The 18,360-nt window shown below is 31.2% G+C and overlaps 1 protein-coding gene across 2 annotated transcripts in view; it reads right to left on the bottom strand.

Annotated features, from left to right (window-relative positions):
- Positions 1–18,118, bottom strand: part of LOC145255719 (uncharacterized) — a 54,092-nt gene extending 35,974 nt beyond the window's left edge. Inside the window, exons 1-4 of one of the 2 annotated variants that reach the window (XM_080114362.1) lie at positions 17,516–18,118; positions 8,275–8,501; positions 4,721–5,096; positions 588–836 (exon numbers count right to left, since the gene is read on the bottom strand). In XM_080114362.1, the coding sequence (XP_079970488.1) occupies positions 588–836; positions 4,721–5,096; positions 8,275–8,474 (825 nt within the window). In that variant the 5' untranslated portion in view covers positions 8,475–8,501; positions 17,516–18,118. Of the gene's footprint in view, positions 1–587; positions 837–4,720; positions 5,097–8,274; positions 8,502–10,607; positions 11,142–17,515 lie in introns of those variants that run through there. The other variant, XM_080114444.1, reaches the window with a different exon arrangement.
- Between the last annotated feature and the right edge of the window lie 242 nt (positions 18,119–18,360).

Below are 18,360 nucleotides of genomic sequence, written 5' to 3' on the forward strand. Positions count from 1 at the left end.
GCCAACCCCAATGCTTTTTTCATCTTGTTTTGGCTGTGCTGTCTTGGCGATTGCTGAGAGCATGAACACTAGCTTATAAGTATACAAAAACAGAAACAACGTAGACTCAGAAGAAAGAACACAAACCCAAATACATTGCGTAAAAATAAGTTGTGCTCTGAATGTATTTGATACTGTCACCTTAATAAATTTTCCTTTTTTTGTAAGTACTTTCCTTACATTCCTTGGGGTCTTGGCTGGAGGGGGTAGGGACGTAGACAATCCATAGTATCACAATGATTCTCAAGTTATATAGGAGTTCTTTTTCACTAAACATCTTAAAATGGACAAATATTTAATTATTTTTTATTCTCATAACTTACCTTTCATTTTTAAAATATGATTATTTGTTTTCTATTATTATTTTTTTTTAATTTACAGCAGAATTCAACAACCAAACTAAGAATACATATTTGTTTTTGATAAATCATAGCAGATAGAAAATTTCAGAAAAAATACATTAAAAAAATATTATAAAATAAAAATATAGAAGAAAATTAAAATGACAAACTAAAAAAAAAAAAAATCAAACAAAAATCAAACATTACCTGTAAGTTTTTAATATTTGTAGCAAATTCAGTTTCATTTTTGACAAGAAGACGTTCAACTCTATCAACCTCGAGACTTGCCTTTTCTCGTAATTCTCTCATTTCTTCAAGCTCTGTGAATACAGTTTTAAGCTGTTCATTCAGAGTCACATTCTCTCTCTTGAGCGAGAAGATTTGCTCAGAGTCATTTAATGCTTCTCTCTGAGTTTGGGACAAGAGGAGATCTTTCTCAGCTCTCACATTGTTCATCTGAAAAAAATAACATTTTGAAAAATTCGTTTTCAAAATTAATACAACTCATACACATCATAAAAGTTAAATAATATTTTACAATAAAAAAAAATTAAGATTCTTTTTTAGTTATTCTTTAACAGCTATTTTTACTTGAAAACTATTTGAAGAAATAATATAATAATTTGTTTGTATAATGTCAAAGAATGTTCAAATGTTCAGCTAATGCTGTATGTATACTAAAATTAAAAGCTAAGCTCCAAATAGATTAAAAAATGGCTGTAATATAACAATAGTTGAGGCATGGTATTAACTATGAACCACATCAGAATGTTATCATAATAGTTAAAAAAAAAAAATTTTTTTTTGTTTTCTTTTTTTTTTTTTCAACAAAATCAGAAATGTCCTTTTCTAAAAATCAATAAATGCATGAATAATGGCTAAGATTTAAACACCACAAGTTATCACCATCTCTTTTAGAATCATCTAAACTTTCCATTTAATTTGTTTACCTCTGTTACTGCTATTTAGGAATTTTGGATCAATTAGGTTTTGAGGAACCTTGAAAATCTATCCCAAACCTCCTCCAGGGGGAATACTTAAAGATTTAGAACTATTTCCATTATTTTCCTTGAAAATTTGTATATATAAATACATGATTAGTTTTTATATAGATTTGCTCACCTTTCTTTCTTTAGAGAACACACACAAACATTGGCATTTATAGACAAACTAGCAGGACTTGTTTCTCAGCATTGCCCAAGAAGATATAAGAAATTTTAAGTAAGAAAAATATTAATTCTTTTTGAATTCCTAAGTACCCAGCATTGCTCACTAGACGTATGGCACAAAATCGGAACAAATTTGGTAAGGGAATCCTCTCTCACAAATTAAACTGATTATCTGGCGCATCCTCGTATGTGAGTCGCATAAAATAGTGACTATGAATAAACTGCTGAAAAAATTTAAACAGAGATGTTACATATCAAATAATTGAATGTGGAAATAAATAAATAGTTTGTTAGGTAAATTTATGAAAAATGAATGAAAATAAGTTATCGACAGAATTATTGTATCATAACACATAAATAGGGCTATGATGAGAATATTCTTATCATTGTTTTGAATCTTGAGTATATATCCAACATAGACACAGTTAATCAATCGAGAACCACATCACTCTATATGAAAACATATAAGATATTAACTGATATATACTGGAGAGTGAAAATAATAAGAGTATTCTGTAGTCATAGGTCTAGACATAAATACAAATAAAAATATGATTATCTGGTGTGAACAGCTATATATGTTTCTGAAAGGAATCTATTTTCACCAGTGAAAGTGTTTTGTAGTTTTTTTGACCGAAATAGGATTTTAAAAATTTTAAACTGCCTTTTAATCATCAGTAATGAATAGTGTGATTGTATGAAGTATAGAAAATGTGATAGGTGATATTAGAATTAATAGAAGTTGTTATTTATGAATGTATTCTAGAATAATGGATCTGATTAATGTTGTTGAAAAAAAAGTTACCATCATCTCTTTTTAGAATCGTCGAAACCTTCCATTTAATTTGTTCACTCATGTTACTCCTATTTAAGAATTTCAGATCAATTACGTTTTAGGGACCTTGAAAATCAGCAAGGAAGAAAGTGATACATTCAAGTCTCTACCAATCTCTTTTGGTTGATCTGTAAACAAATGAATAATAAACCCATTTTGTTTTTCGTTACAAGATCAATTTTTAATATGGGCAAAGATTGCCAAAACAGAAGGTTCTATTTTTCGGATAGTGTACGCTTTCAGCACTCTAAATTCTTGTTTTTAAATTACTTCATTCTCTATGATTATTTAATTTTTTTCCTTTATTTGAAATCGACATTGTGACAAATTATTCGTTTGTTTACAGTATGTGTCAGTCAACTGGAAGAAACTGGTGTAGATCCGAATTTGTCATTTTCAGCCTTGCTTATTTCTGGGATTCTTAAAACCTAATTGATCCAGAATTTCCCATAGAGTTATTGTAATGTTTATGTCATTGTAATTGTAATACTCATGATTGTAGTCTCTTGTAATAGATCATGTAGATGTTTCAGTTCTTGTCACTGACCGTCAAGTTTTTAAAACCATCATCTCTCAGGCTAGCTTATGTTAAACAATATATAATGTGAAAAAAAGTGCAGAAATTTGGATAAACTGAAGCACAATCTGAATTAGATTAATTTTTTCAAGGCACATTAGATCCTATTCTGAAAAAAGTTGATATTATAGTCTAGACTGAACTGCAAAAATATCTAAGAAATATAAACTGAATTATCACAAGCTGAACCAACAAACAACACGAAGGAAAGTTTCTATGCAAAAGTAAAGTTTGGTTTGGTTTGGTTGTTTTGTTTTAAGGCATATCAACCCTTTTCAAGGTATTTCATGCTAAATCTAGTAATTTTGGAAAAAGTTTTTATGCTTCAAATATTTATTTATGGTGCTTGGTTTGGTTGCTTTGTAGACAAAAACATTCAGTGTCATTTAGAGATAAACACATTTTTAAACAAGGGTTTTCATGATCTCTTGAGAACTTTCTTAAAGAAAAAATATATGGCCTCGTTAGAAGAGCTTTTCTAAAAAAAAAAATTGAAGATTATTAGAAGAATTCATATTTTATTGAAGCAATCTTTATTTCAAACAAATTTAAGACCGATTCTGGCTTCTCATGTAGGACATCAGAGGTTGATTTATCACACAAGTAATTCAAAATTTTTAAAATGTTATTAACAGGAAGACTCAATGTTGCTTGGAATTGAATGAGGAACAGAATGTTAATAACAGCATATTAAATTTTTTTACTGACCAACTCCTCCAACCTCATTTTGTCCCTGAAACTGAAATTTTTGAAAACTCTTTGATTTAGTCTTTTATAAATATGATTTAACTTTCATTAAAATTATATATATATATATATATATATATACACACACACACACACACACACACACACACACACACACACACACACACTTGAAATTTTAAGAGAGTTCTACACTATAGCTCCCTTAGAGGGAGCACATACAAAGTCAGCACATTATAGAGGCCCATAGAAAGTCAGGACAACTTCCATTGTTTTCCCCGGAGAATTTTATACAATTGATTTAAATTTCATCAAAATAGGATATATTTAAAATTTCCACGAAGGTTAATGATATTCCCATAACTCCCTTATGGGAGTACTTTAAGATTTAAGATCATTTCCATTGTCTTCTCTGTAAATTTTTATATATGAAATATACCATTAGTTTTTTATGTAGATTTGCTAACCTTTCTTTCTATCGAGAACACACAGACATTGGTATTTCAATAAAGATACATAATTTTCAGATTTTTTTTAAACAAAACCTTACTTTATGTTTCTGAAATTTTTAGATCAGGATTCATAATTCATATTGTTTGGATTATTCGAATTACTGTTCTCATGTTAAGTGTCATTTTCACAATGCTTCAGCCAGTATAACATCCAAACTTCTTCAGGTGAATCTTGTTGAACTCAGGAATCTTTAGTGTAATGGATAAAGTACTTGGTAAAGTTCAGTTGTAAATGACACTGTTCTGGAGGTTGAAGGTTCAATCTTCAGCACAGGTTATACTAAGAATATAATTGCAAATTACTTAAGGCTTCTACCCAGTCATGTCTGATAGAATGAGAGCATGCTACTCTCATGGATTAAATAAAGGATTCTATTTGAAATTCCGTGCAGATTCCGGAGTTTGAAGAAAGATTCCCTAATTTAACAAGATACATCTGAAGAAGATCATAGGTTACATTGGTCGATATGTTGTGAAAATAACACTCAAGATGTGAATGATATTCCAAATGATCCAAATAATAATAAAAAAAAAAAACTTACCTGTGTCTCTAATTTCTTTTTCAGTTCTTGCATTGCCATTTTGTGCTGCATCGCTTGCTGCTCATACTTTGTTTCCATTAAAGTCAACTCGTAGTGTTGTCGGTTACAGCAATTATTAACCTCTTCAAGTTCTTGTTCCCGCTTTTGTAACCGGTCCTTGTAGACATTCTCCACTTCAGAGTAAATCTCAAGACGCATCAGTTCAACTTGCTCACGTGTCACAACTTTTGATCGCAAACGGCGCAGCTCTTCATCCTTCATTAAAAAATTTTTCTTCGACTGTTCTTGGTCACTTTTCAGCTGATTGAACAACAACTTGTTCTCTTCTAGTCTTTCTCGATATTCATTTTGGATTTTCACCTTTTCTTCTTGCAACCTGAAAAACAATATAAAAAATAAATGAAGAATCACGATTCAAATTCTGATTCAGAAATTACTTGGTCCATAACCTCTTGGATTGAGAACCATTATTGTGATCAAAAAAAAAAGATGGCAAAAGAAGTAACTATCATAGAGAAAAGAAAATTATCGAATTATGAATATTGAATGTAGTTGTTCGAAGAAAATTTGGCAGTATCAATCGAATCAGAGAAGCCTTGAACTGTAAAAAAATTCTAGGTAAAAAAAATGGTAGTATTAATCCAGTCAGGGTCAGCAGTAGTCTTCCTCTGGTTATAGTCAACTAACATACTTCCTAATTTCTGGCATAGCGCTTCTGTAAGTGGTGACAAGGCAAATTCTTCTGATCTTTCTATTTTATTTAATAATCATTCCAAAGTTTTTTTTGGTCTTATTTTAATTAAGAATTAGTGAAATTAGTTTCATTTTTTAAAAGAATTATTGAAAACATTTTTTAAAATCTTTAAATAATGAACTATTTAGTTTATGAAGTAATGCCAGACAAGAACTGTGCATCACCAAAACAGTAATGAAAGACCTATTAGATGAAACTTTGGACACGCTTAGTATAATACGATGGTTGGCAAGGTGTGGCCTAATTGCCAACAAACAAATCTGTCAAAAGTATCCTGATCAAAGGAGAATGAAGATTCAATGTGGAAAGGGCAAAACCGGTGTCTCTTGGCAAACTATAATTGAATGGTACAATTATATTTGTGATATTTGGGCAGTGTGAATGCTCGAAAATCCAATGCAAATGGGTGGTCCTGGTTGAATAATAGAAATAGACTAAAGTAAATTTATGCACAAAAAATAGAGGAAGATATTGTGAAGGGCAATGGGTTCTTGGTATGGGTGAGCAAAAAACAAATGCGACAATGTTGGTGCAAGTTTAAATACGGGATGCAGAAACCCTACTGCCAATAATTCAATAGTATGTTGGACCAGAGACACAAATTGTGATAAATGGTTAGCATGCCTATAATGCACTACTGAACCATGCTGTGATAAAACACAGATAAAATTCAGAACTATGAGGGGGACTAATGATGCAAACTTCAAAATTCAGCTACAAGAATTCCTATGGTGGCAAAGAATCAAAGCCGACTAATTTAGGAATATTATGTATTCGACACGCTTTTTTATGATGTTTGAAATTTTGTTATTTTAATTCCAATAATTTCATTTGTTATTTTGATTTCGATAATTTTATTTTTATACTTCCATAAACATATATAAATTCAAATAAAAAGCTTTTTTTTTAATTTAAAAAACAAAAATTTTATTCTGATAATTTCATAAACATATTTCTTATAAAATTTCAAATAAAATAAAACTCTTTTTTTGATTTTGTTATTACAAGTGCAAATAAAGTTATTTTTATCTGTATAATTTTGTTAATTTTTATTGTATACTTTTCAATAATGTCTTTTTCTTATATTTTATCTGAACTATTTTAGAACATTAGTTACATCTATTGAGCTGTTGTGAACATTTTTTATGAATTGAAAGATCTTTTGGAAGCCAAACATTTAATGAATGTATTAGAACAACAATTTCTAATGTTTCTGAATTTTTTAGATGAGGATTGATAATTTGCTTTACTGTTCTCATCTCAAGTGTTATTCGCACATTTTGGCCAATATCATCTCTGACCTTATTCAGGTGTATTTTGTCGAACTTGGGAATATGCACAGAATTTCAAATAGAACCCTTTATTTAACCCATGAATGTAGTATGCTTTCATTCTGCCAATCATGACTTGGCAGAAGTCTTAAGTAATTCACAATTATATTGATAGTATCACCTTTACTGAGGACCGTGGATTAAAGGATTTCATTTGAAATTCTGCATAGATTTCACCTGAAGAAGGTTGTAGATTACATCATTCAAAACATTGTGCGAATAAGATTCAAGATGAGAACAGTAGTTCAAATAATCTGAATAATCCAATTTCTTATTGTTCTAATAATCTTTAACTTCATTGCTTTTTGGTTCTATTTCAGACTCCTAAGATGAAATGTGAAGCAAACAAAACTGCTAATTTTTTTTACACTTTTTGCATACAATTGAAGAGTTAATGCTGCCAAAGATGGTCATGGCGTTTGTGATAACAAAAAAAAATGGAGATGGTGCAATGCCTCAACATTGCTTTTTGGAGCTAGAGTATGGGAAGCACCCAAATTGGCCAGTTAAATTTGATGAGTTATTCAACTAATTTCTTTATGAAATACATCTTAGATAACCATGGAATTGTCAAAACAGATGGATTATGACCAAAAACCTTTCATTCAATGGAGAAAGTTCAGAAATTTAGTTCATGGGTGTCACATGTGTCGAATGAGCAAAACAAGAATCAGCACAACAATTTTGGCCTGTTTGCCGACTTGGCATAGCTCAATGGTCATAAACAGAGTTTCTTTCATTGGATTGTCACAGATGATAAAAAAATAGTGTCTCTAAATCAATATGAAACAAAGTAAAGAATTTTTCAGTTCCAATAGGCATCTGACACTTACAACAACAAAAAAAGATCTTCATTCTTGAAAGATCAGGTATTCATGGCGAGATTGGGAAGGCATAATTCATTATGAATTGCTTGAGCAAAACCAAATGGTAAATGTTAACAGGCAATATTTAACTATAACACTATCTCTGTGAAGCAATAAAGATTGTATCGGCAACAGAATGTTCTTTCACACGACAACACCTGCCCTCACACTTACCAATATGACCAAAACCATTATTTAAAAATTTCAATAGAAAGTGTTGCCTCATCCTCCATATTCATCATCACTATCAGATTTTCATCTTTTTCAGAATGTTGGACAATTTTTCCAACTCAAAACCAGGAGATTTCTATCGTCAAATATAAAAACTTTGTGAACAATGAGAAAAAGTTATCAACAGGAATGGAGATTGTTTTTTTGCTAATTTTATGTAAAATATTGTCAGACTATGACGATAAAACATTTTGAAAAACACTCACAACATATTCCATAACCCAATACAAATCTACATCCGTTTTTTTGTAAATAATTATAACAATTATAAGCCCAGAAGTTTATTAAATCATCATTAATTGAAATAAAACTGAATTTTACCATCTTCCATAATGAAAGAAAATATTAAAAAAAAGAAAAAGTATGACTCACTTTGAATGTTGTAGTTTAAGACATTCATAATTTTTCTGGTGTTGTTCATTGAGTTTTCGTTCTTCTGCAAGTTGTTTTTGCAATTCCGTTTCCATTCCTCTCAGTGGGAGACTCTGAGTGAGCCTCGCTGGCGCAGGAGGCAACCCTGCCACCAGGCTTCCTCCTGACACCATCTCTGTATCACTAAAATAACCCTGCATCAGGAATTATGGTCCGTCTGTTTTTTCCTAAAAGATAAGTAAAGAATATTTTTGTATTAAAAATAAAAATGGTAATTAGCTCATAGGATTCATTTATTACGCAAAATCAAACACAGAGACAGGCTTGCAATGCAGAAAATGCACACAACTTTTCCCTTTTGAATTAATTCTTGTTTTTCTTTTCTTTTTAACTGATACTGAATAAGTTCAGTTTCAACATAAACCATGTTCCTTATTTTGTCTTTTTCAATGCAATTTTAAAAAGTTTTCTAATGCTTTTCCTAAAAATCCTTCATTCATTATCAACAACCTGTTCAACAGATCTTGCTTGCTTGGATCATAGCCAGGACGTCATTTTTCAGTGGATAAGCCTACAATAGTAACAGTTGTGCACAACAAGTTTTCAAACTGTTACATTGTAATTATAATCCTCCATAATTGCTATAATAAACTCAATTTTACTTAATTATTCCTTAATTAATCGATTATTATGAATTTTGGAATAGAACTACTGAACATAAGGAGTCATAATGTGTGCTAAATTTAATTTTATGCAATGAGAGTAAAAAAAGAATAGAAACTCTTCATGAAAATTCAGATGATTCATTCAGAATTTTGTAAACTTTTTACTATAGATGTTAGATATTTCTAAAATTTTAGTTTCTTTGGGGTTTTTGAAGGGTTTTTAGGAGGACATAACAATCCATTTGAAAATGCAAATATTTCAAATTTGCTTTGAATTTAATTCATAGTCATTAGACATCAATTTAAATTTCCATTTCTTCTTTAGACTGTCTTCAAATGAAGCCTTAAGATCCTTTTAAAATTAAACCTTAAATTTTAGACATTTTCTAGAATCAAAATGAAGTAATGGATTTTGATTAGAATTCGAATAAGGATTCTAGGTATGAGGTTTAATATCATTATATCTTGACTATAATCTTTGTAAGAAGGCATAAAAGTTGTTCTGTTAGGGGAAATAGTTTTATCCATCCTGGAATGGATATTATTCTTGAAATAATTTTGGGGGTTTTAATTTAAAAAAAGACGGAGGAAACAGTGAAGACACAAAAAAAGTAAATAATTAAATAGACCTATAAATGTAAATCAATACAGTCTTTATTGATATTTAAAATAGCTAGAAACTGCTTTTGGCTTTTCAAAGCATGGTTAACTTTGTTAATTAAAGATAATAATAAAAAACAAATAGCTCAATAAAATAAATCAATTTGATCACAAAAACGACATACAAAATGAGTCTATGTAAGAGATACTTCTTTAAAAATGGCAATCAAATAATAAAAGGTTAACAAATCGTAATTCCTATAAACGTTTTGAATGACAAAGAATGACAAAGAAAAATGAGAAAAATATGAACTTCATTTTTCCACCAAAATATGACAGTCCTAGCTGAAAAAAAAAAGGAAACGTACAACAAAACTCCAATCAAAAAAATGTCTTTGATGAAATAAATTCTTCAAAGGGTCTCCTCTTCAAGTTTTTCTTTTCTTCAATATATTTTTCCTTCAATGGGTCTCTTCAAATCAATTGCTTTCTATTTTTAAACAGAATCTTCAAAAGGTCATAAAAAGTAAATATAAAAAAAAAAACTTCTTCTCTCCCAAACAATTCTTTTCTTTGACCTCTTAGGATTTTTCTTAACCAAATTATTTTCTTTATTTAAAAACCTCTGGATTGTAAATCTTTTAAAGACTTTCTTATCCTTATTAAAAAAACCTTTGATTTTTTTTTTTAAATCCTCCATATAAAGATCTCTCTGAGACTTTCTAAATAAGGTTAAATTTTTAATGTTGGTCAGTAACGAAACTCCGTAAAACAAGCAACAAAATATCCAAAAGAGGGTGCTATCCTGAATCAAGGCTGAGCTCCTTTTCTCATTGATAGACTGCTTTATCCACTAACCTGTCACTAATAATAATAATGATGATGATGATGATGATGATGATGATGATGATGATGATAGGTGCCAGAGGGGAAGGGACAAGGTTGATTCATTAACAGAAATGTTAACCTCCCTCTCCATTACTAAACATCCAGGAAACTAATTTTTTCTTAATTCTAGTTCTACATAAAAATAAAAAATTAGAAAAAATGAAAACTACTTTTACTTACTTATTTTTTTACCATTACTTCAGTCAGTTGGTAAATACTTACAAAATATTTTTCACTTTTGTAATTTTTTCCTTTTTTTTTTAAGTTGCATGTGTGATCTTGTTTGGTGTTTCACAATATTATCTCTACTTTTCTAAGTAAAAGAAGAAAATGAAAGATTTGAAATTTGGCAGTTATTAAGTTTTATGTCAAGCCAAAAGAGAACGTTTTCTATTCAGAGTTATTCTATCTATCTATCTAAAGAATGACATCTTTACTGAAACAGATTGAGGAGGGCAGGAGAGGAGATTAACCATACATAGTAGATGATGTCACAAAACTAAAATTACATCATCAATCAACCAGAGAGAGAAAGAGAGAGGGGGGGGGGAAATAGATTCTTTATGACGTTTTAGTTAGATGACCTGTAACACTTTGGATCACAAGTTGTATACTAGAGGAACGACAAGACCCTGAGCAGATGAGGGGTGTGCTAATCTACATGATACTAATATACTTTGTTATTTTGCTTGAGCTATCTGGCCACTGTGCATAAAGAAATATATTTAGTTGAAAATGGATGATGCCATAAAGGATAAATGCAATTTGATGTCATAAGGGATGAATGGTAGTTACCAAAAGCAGTAAAGAATATAATGAGTACTATACATAAATAAAAAATCATAAAGTATTCCTCACTACTCTTTGGTTTGATGGATGACATCATCATTTTGTGATTTTTTTTGTCTCAACTTTTTGTGATGTCATCCACTGTGCATGGCTATCCTCTAACGTCATCCAGTGTGCATGGGATCAAACAAACAAGATCCACAAAGTTTTAGTAGTGTATTAGATCGCTAGTGGTTCAGACGTTTGCCATTTTGTGATGTTATTTACTGTACTTGGTTATCTCCCAAAATAAGAATATCACCAAGTAATGATGTCATCAAGTGTGCACTTGGACAAGATTAATAAGCAGTCAAGATTAATAAGCAATCAAGATTCACAGAGTTTTAGTAGTATACAAGATTATATAATAAATATTAACTGGTGGTCTAGTATACTACTAAAACTCTAATATGCTGGTTTGTCACTGTGTACACTTCATTTGTAAAAGAATGTTTTAGATAGAGGAAGCTGAATGATGTAAATAAAGGGTGAATGATATTAGGAGTAGCAGGAGGAGGCAAATGAAGTAAATACTAGAGGGGTACTATGGAGAGAGGGAAAGGAGGCAGAAGTGAAAAGATGGATAGTGGGAGAAGAAAAGAGATAGGGATTGAATAACAGAGATGAAGAGAGAGGAATTGTGGAAGAGAGGGGAAAAAAAAAAAACGAGAAAGGAAAAGGGGATAAAAGACGAACATATTTATTTGCATAAAAATAAAATTCTTCATACAAAATGTGGCATGAGGCCAAATGGGGAAATGCAGAAAGACTAGTCATTTCTTATCTTAATCTACTTAGCTAGTCTTTGTCACACCAAGTACAAAAAACTCTAGACTTGTCTAATCAGGTCAGAAATTTCCTGTTCGTTTACACTGTTCAAAATCCTGATATCTAATCGGCATCCAAGTTCCATCAAACATTTGCAAACATTTTTCATCAAATTTTAATCTGTCCATCATAATTCTCATATTTAATTGATGTTTGCAAATGATAACCAGTTAGAGGTAAAAGACCCCTCCCCCATAAAATTCTTTCTGATGTCGACCATATTACAATTCTCATAATACTTAGTAAAAACAGTTTTTTCCTTATCCAGCAATTGTGCCTAATTGCCACAAAAGACACAGCTTCTAGGTAAAAAAGTATTGTCAAGTATGTAGACCATTTAGTCTTCAACTTACACAATGGGATAACAACGGTGCAATAGATAAAGGTGTGGTTAATGGACTCCTCCCAATCATCACAACTGGATGTAATAGCTATACCAGGCGGGTAAAGGTTTGTAACCAACCCAAATGGGGATCTAAATTATCACTTGTGGGGAGTGATGCCTTGTCATTAGTGAAACAATTCAACCTGAGGGTCCACGAATAAATTAAGGGCAGCTCTTTCTTCAGCAAATGGAGTTTCTTAATCATATACTGACACGTTCACTAACATCCAATAATGCCTTACATAAGAAAAATTGAATTCAAAAGGCCATCTTTCACCTATAAATGGATTGTTTACACTCACAATAAAAGGAACACTAGTTCTGAATGCAAAAGCCTTTTTTTGGTGTCTTCTCAAAATTAGAAACATAAAAACAACAGGTTATTGTGGGCAAAGAAATACATGAAAACAGATTTTCATAAAATTTTGTTCACTGACGAGTCAAGAATCATAGTTGATGAGCCGGATGGATGGGCTCAAGGATCGGTCTGTAACCAACATGACTTGAAACATTTTGTTAAACGTCAACATCATGATTTGGGCTGGAATTATTTGCAATGAGCTAGTGGGTCCATTCAATGTTGAAGATGGCATTAAAATGAACTCCAAAAGTTACTGTGAGTTTTTAGATCAACATTTCTTTGAACGGCTGGATAAACAACTTAACCAAGAAGAGATCTGATATTTTTATGCAAGTAACGCACCAAGTTATGCATCAAAGTTTACAAAATTATGGTTGAAGGAAAAGGGTTTTCGGAGAGACGTATATGGACTGGCCCACAAACAGTTGCGACTTAGATCCCATTGAGAACCTGTGGAACATTCTCAAAAGAGAAATTTATCGCAATGAAAGGCAATTTAACAGCAAGCATGACCTTTGGGAAGCAGTTAAAGTTGCTGCAAATAATATATCAGCCTCTACAATTGTAAATTTAACATCAGATGTTGATAACAGGCTGGTCAGAGTCCTTGAAAAGAAAGGTATATCTGTGCAACAAATGATGAAATGTTTTATTTTTTATAAAATTATACATATGTTATATTATCTCTAAAGCATCTCTATCAATTGATAGAAAAAAAAATGTTCCAATATTTTATAAGAAAAATATAATAAACGAAAAAAAAAAAAAAAAATGATGGTTGTAAATAAACTATTGACAGTCGGATTAGTCTGTTTTGTTAATTATAATAATTATTTCCAAGGCTAACAATTGTTTTTTGAAGTGAGTAAAAATCCATGTATACAATATCCAAAAGAATTCATAACATTCAAGACATGACAAATTAATACAATTATTTTCAAAATACTTCACAATTTGTTATTTGCATATAATCTCTAGACGCACTTTTTATATATGTTATAATCATTAGATCACTATGGATGGAGGTCTCGACATTTAAAAATAAATGTTGAAATTTCAACAATATTTCTCACGCTTAAAATTGGCCGAGTGGGTTTGTTACTTACTAATGGAGTAAGAGATTGCTTCATGGTTGGGTTCGAATTTTCTGACCAACGGTAATCGTGACACCCTACACTGACGGTTCCCGAAGGATGTATATTGTATATTTATTTATTGCAGACTATTATCCTCATCTTTCTTAGTTGTTGTTTCACGACGTTTCAGCCAACTATTCCTCTGGCCTTCGTCAGGTGGTAACCGCGACGGATAGGAACTTCGAATCTCCTAACTGCATTCTCAGCATCTTGATCTTTAACTGTTTTTAAACAAATTACGATAAAATATTACAAGGCGAAATTTTATATTAAGACCGAGATTAATGAAAAATAATTAAATGACAATAAAAGGATTTATGAAATAATAAATGTAATTAAAATAGTAATAAAAATGAATTATATATGGACATATAAATCAGATAAAATCAACAATTAGTATAACCGGGAATAAAATACATATTTTTTGTCGTTAGTTTCATATAAAATTTAAATAAATATATAGACATATGCTTTATATATTACAACTATTAATATTACCTAAGTAAATATAGATAAGATATTCATCTTCCAGTGCACTGCAATGGGTCCCCAGCAGACAATCAATCTATTTAATTGAAAAATGGGCGATTTCACTGATTTCCATGACAATAAAAATATGAGATTGTGAAACAATCGTTGATCATCATTTAATCCCGGGCAACGTCGAGTCTCCCTGTTAGTTATATATTTGTTTTTTACCACTTTTTCATTTTGTTGTTTATACTGCAAAATGCCCCAAAATATCTACAATAAGAAAGGAGGAAAGCGATAAATAGACAGAGATGGGTCTGGGTCACTTAGTGAAATAAAAATTTATGACCAATTAGAATTTTGTTGAAGGTAATGGTTAACAAAAGCCCTTCAAGTTAATAATTGGTTTCGATGCTTATTTAAAATTATACTACTTAAAAAAAAAATAAAAAAATATTTATGATGTACGTACTTGTCACGGAACAAAGGTTTAAAAAAAAAAAAAAATCACGTAAATTGATCAAGTATTTTTTTAACTGTGAAAATCAAAATTTACCATTTTTAGCGATTTAAATACTAAATAATATCCATTATAAGGCTGATTTTGGTCTGGATAATTCGAATCGAGTTGTCTCCCTCTTTTTTAAAAATCATGGCTGATCAAAACACTAGTCCTAAAATTTGATTTTCTTAGTTACATGATTTTGGGAATATGTCATCTTCGTTCCGTGACAAGTGCATGCATATTACTGCACCATAAAGATTTTTGATATTTTTTAGTTTACCGACCCCTCGGCATTCACCTTTAATTTGTCCACTTTTAGAAGTTTTCAGGTACGTTGAGAACGAATATCGCATTAATTTTTTGCGCAAACAAGTAATTATCCATATTTGAAGACATTCAGTATCAAACGTAATCACTATTGTTTTTGCTGGCGGCCCTCTTGTTTCCCATTTAGGAAAAAACGGCAAAAAGAGTAAAACAGAGCCAAAAGGGCCAAAACATGACCCCAAGAACATTTTTTGGCTTCAAGGCCGAAATAATGCCCCCTCAGCCTTCCGGATATTTTTTCCGCTTCCCGATATCGAAACGGAAATCTTTTTTTCACTTTCTTAATTACATTAATTTTTTTACTTAATTATATCCATTTTATTTCACTATCTTACTAAACTTCGCGCACGCGCGTAGTCACTTAACATTTCACAAGGTGCATGAATACATGGCGTACATTTTAAATGACAAGAAATATTTTTCATAAAATAAAAAGTTTTAACCTCATTTAAAAGTAAAAATATTGTCAGTAAGTTTCCACGAGCAGTTTACAAAAGCATATTTTATGTTTTTCGTTCTTTTTTTTTTGGGGGGGGGGTATTCAATTATAGAACTTGTGTAGTGTAACAGGTGCTTCTGCAGTTTAATTAATCGTTTTTCGATAAGTAACGCGCTGACATTTACGGAGTAGAATACTATTTAACATTACACAGAAATTCCGTATTTACATTTAGGGGAGGCAGTGGAGAGGGACGGCCGCGGCAGCCACAACACACCCGCCCCCGCCAAAAATAAATGCGATATTCGTCCTCAGCGACACCTATTGGGAATGTTTGGAATATAAGATCAGCAAGGGACAGACAATCGACTTTCCACACTATAGAAAAAAAAAACTTGGAAAATTAAGATATTTTTAAGTTTTTGAGGATGTTGAAAACGAAAATAACGTTTGAAGTTCCAGCAAACGAGTAGTTTCCAAGATATGAAGAATTTTACATAAATTGAGCACCCACACGTTGACGCTCCTCCAACAAAAATTCGGCAAATGTGTATTTCAGCGGCGTAAATTCAAGTTCTACACTAGTGGTGGCCATAAAGTGGGTGATCATTATACGTTAAATTATTATAGAGAAGTGATCCCCCACTTTCTTTAAACTAACATTTCTTCATATCTTGGAAACTACTCGTTTGCTGGAATTTTAAACGTTATTTTCGTTTTTAACATCCTCAAAAACTTATGTCTTAATTTTCCAAGTTTTTTTTTTCTATAGTGTAGAAAGTCGATTGTCTGCCCCTTGCTGATCTTATATTCCAAACATTCCCAATAGGTGTCGCTAGCAGTGTATCATTCAAAAACAAGATGGCGTGAACTTTTTCTTCAATAAAATGTCTAATAATATTTGATTTTCTTAAATAAAAAACAAACTACTTGATCGACTTACGTGATTTTTGGAATATGACATTTTCATGCAGTGACAAGTACGTACATTATAAAGATTTTTTTCAGATTTTGTATAGTAAAAAAGATTACTTGTGGACCATTTATAGACTTGCACCGTATTTTTTTGTGATTAAAATATATAGGAAAAAAGCCATAGAGCAACAAACGTTAATTAACTCATCTTCGGTATCATAGAAAATATAGCAAATACTGACCAAATGGGACAGGGGTAATCTAGTAAATTATGAAACCAAATTGTAATTCATGAAATATAGTGAAAAAAAAAAAAATGAAATTAAGGTACTTCTACAAAATTTGAAACGAACTGTTTGTGCTTAAAAGCACTAATTTAACCCTAAACTAACTAAATCCAACCGTTAGATTTAACAAAAGTCGATTTGGTTCGGTTAATATTTTAAAGAAGCACCAAATTAAGATAAAAACAATAATTAAGAAAAAAAAGATTTTAAATATGTAAAAAAGTATGGTACTTTATGCAGTTTACGGACAGTCGGACCGGACAGTGCTATTTTTATAGAGAATTTTTAAATTTAATTTTTACGGTATCTATTGGTAAGTGTGAGTACAGAATAGTTAGCAAAACCACTCCTCAAGTTAAAAAAGAAAAAAAAAAAGGAGGTATTTCTAAATAATGATGTTATTTCAGCACGGTCCATAAACTACATAAAGAATACCTGGTATTCAATACCAAAAGTATAAAAACAAAAACTCGTTGACGTTTGTCTTTGTTTGAATATTGACTGAGATTTAAAAAAATAAATAAATAATGAGTATTTGAAAACTTTACTCATAACCTTTATGATTTTTTATCATTCATTTCTATTCGATTGTAAAAGATATCTTACCGAGCGATACAAATAGTTGTCCAGTTTTGCATTTCCCCGTTATAATGCAAAAGAAACTTGGAAGACATGCCGAGGCACGTTATTTTCGTGTTTGAAACTTGCCTCCCACTCCAGCAAAGTTTTACGTGACAGAGTGGGGAATTCAGCTTCTCTCAAATATGGGGCACTCTAGACGAGTGCAAGGTTTACTGTGATCGGACCCGTGTTAGTATTTTCTGGTATTAGTCACCTCAGGCGAACAACGATAAACAAATCTCCATCTCACACACACAAAACAAAAAAAAAAAATGATGCCTAGGAGGAGGAGAATAACCTCCTATCACAAGCGTGTGAGCATGCGCACTTCACTTAACTTGTTGCCAACTTGGGGCCACCCACGTGTTGAGTGTTTTTCTTTTTCGTTCTTTCCCGTTTGCTTTCGTTTTGTTTTTTCTTTTCTTCTTTTTTCAGTGCCACAATGCACACCCTTCCAGAATGCCCCCTATTTGGGGGAGCTGGATCCCATCATCCCTTCTCTCGTTAAACTGTCGTCGCGTCTAAACTTGTTGCAATCCAACGCAGGTAAAATAACTAACACAACTCCGTAAGCTTGCGAACGTTACTATTAGCGACGTAAACTATTTTAAAGAAAATTAACCAGAAACAATTTATTTTGCTTCGGTACTTCTACAGTTTATCACCGAAAACGGAGACGCCATTTTTTCGGGCACCTGTCACTAGAATCAGAGGGAGAAATCAGTATTTTAAACTATGACCGAAGTAGAAAATAAATAACAAAAAAATTAAACTAGATATTAATTACTCCTGGAAAGAACTATGAAAAAAGGTAAATAAAGAAAGTGAAA

This window comes from Euprymna scolopes, chromosome 1 (assembly GCF_053919585.1).
Source record: "Euprymna scolopes isolate OS-2025 chromosome 1, ASM5391958v1, whole genome shotgun sequence".
NCBI lineage: Eukaryota > Metazoa > Mollusca > Cephalopoda > Sepiida > Sepiolidae > Euprymna > Euprymna scolopes.